Source organism: the organism of the source record quoted next (assembly GCF_019968955.1).
Source record: "MAG: Porospora cf. gigantea A chromosome Unknown PgA_NODE_9855_length_1248_cov_320.655, whole genome shotgun sequence".
In the NCBI taxonomy this organism is placed as follows: Eukaryota; Apicomplexa; class Conoidasida; order Eugregarinorida; family Porosporidae; genus Porospora; species Porospora cf. gigantea A.
In genome coordinates this window covers 1-714 of record NW_027152002.1, presented here as the reverse complement: position 1 = coordinate 714, position 714 = coordinate 1, and the positions used below count along the sequence as shown (strand labels likewise).

Below are 714 nucleotides of genomic sequence, written 5' to 3'. Positions count from 1 at the left end.
CTGTTGTTTGTCTCATCACAATCATACTCCGACCAGGCGCAAGGTGCCGCATCCGGAGCGTTGCAAAATGCACATCGCGAGGAAGTGCTGTTCGACTCAGAATCACAGTTCTTGATGGAAGAATCACAGACAATCGCCATTTTCTGAATGTGGAAACGAAGCGCCATTTCCTGAATATGGAAACGAAGTGGTCAAGTTTAAACATATCGCTACTTTCACATTACACAGCGCTTGATCAAATTCACTTGGACTCTCTCAAAGTGACGTCCTTTTCCCCCCATACAGCTTCGAAGCTCACCACGTTCATACGGGCTTTCGTAATGTTGTAACGCTTCGACTTCTCGGGAACGCGGTACACGATATACTCCTTCATGCCCAGTCCGACGAGAAGAAGAATGATGGACCACCCCAGTTTCCAAGTCAAGGTTTGGGAGTAGCCAATAGTGACGAAGGTGACCAGGAAGATGTTGTTGACCACAGACGCAAAAGTCATCGCGCGCTGGATGTCCTCCCACGCACCGATGTCTGAAGCCTCGCCGGGGAAAGGTCGTCTGTGAACAGAGCACAACTTGAAGGCGTCCGACCTGATCTCAACCATCGAGATTCCAAAGGCCAACAGAGGAAGAAGTGGATACACCAGCGAGAACAGAGACAAGAACCCGAACTGAGACATCATATCCAACCAGTCAGATGTGATGCCCGCCTTCTTAGAGT

The 714-nt window shown here is 49.6% G+C and overlaps 1 protein-coding gene across 2 annotated transcripts; it reads right to left on the bottom strand.

Annotated features, from left to right (window-relative positions):
• Positions 1 to 241: 241 nt before the first annotated feature.
• KVP18_004565 (uncharacterized protein) lies at positions 242 to 714 on the bottom strand (the record flags this gene model as incomplete). 2 transcript variants are annotated; one of them, XM_067957297.1, is made up of 1 exon in its annotated part: positions 242 to 714. In XM_067957297.1, a coding segment is annotated over one exon (473 nt), but the record flags the coding sequence as incomplete, so codon positions are not given. The 2 variants fall into 2 exon arrangements, with proteins under 2 accessions (XP_067805455.1, XP_067805456.1); XM_067957298.1 differs by having other exon boundaries at positions 242 to 676.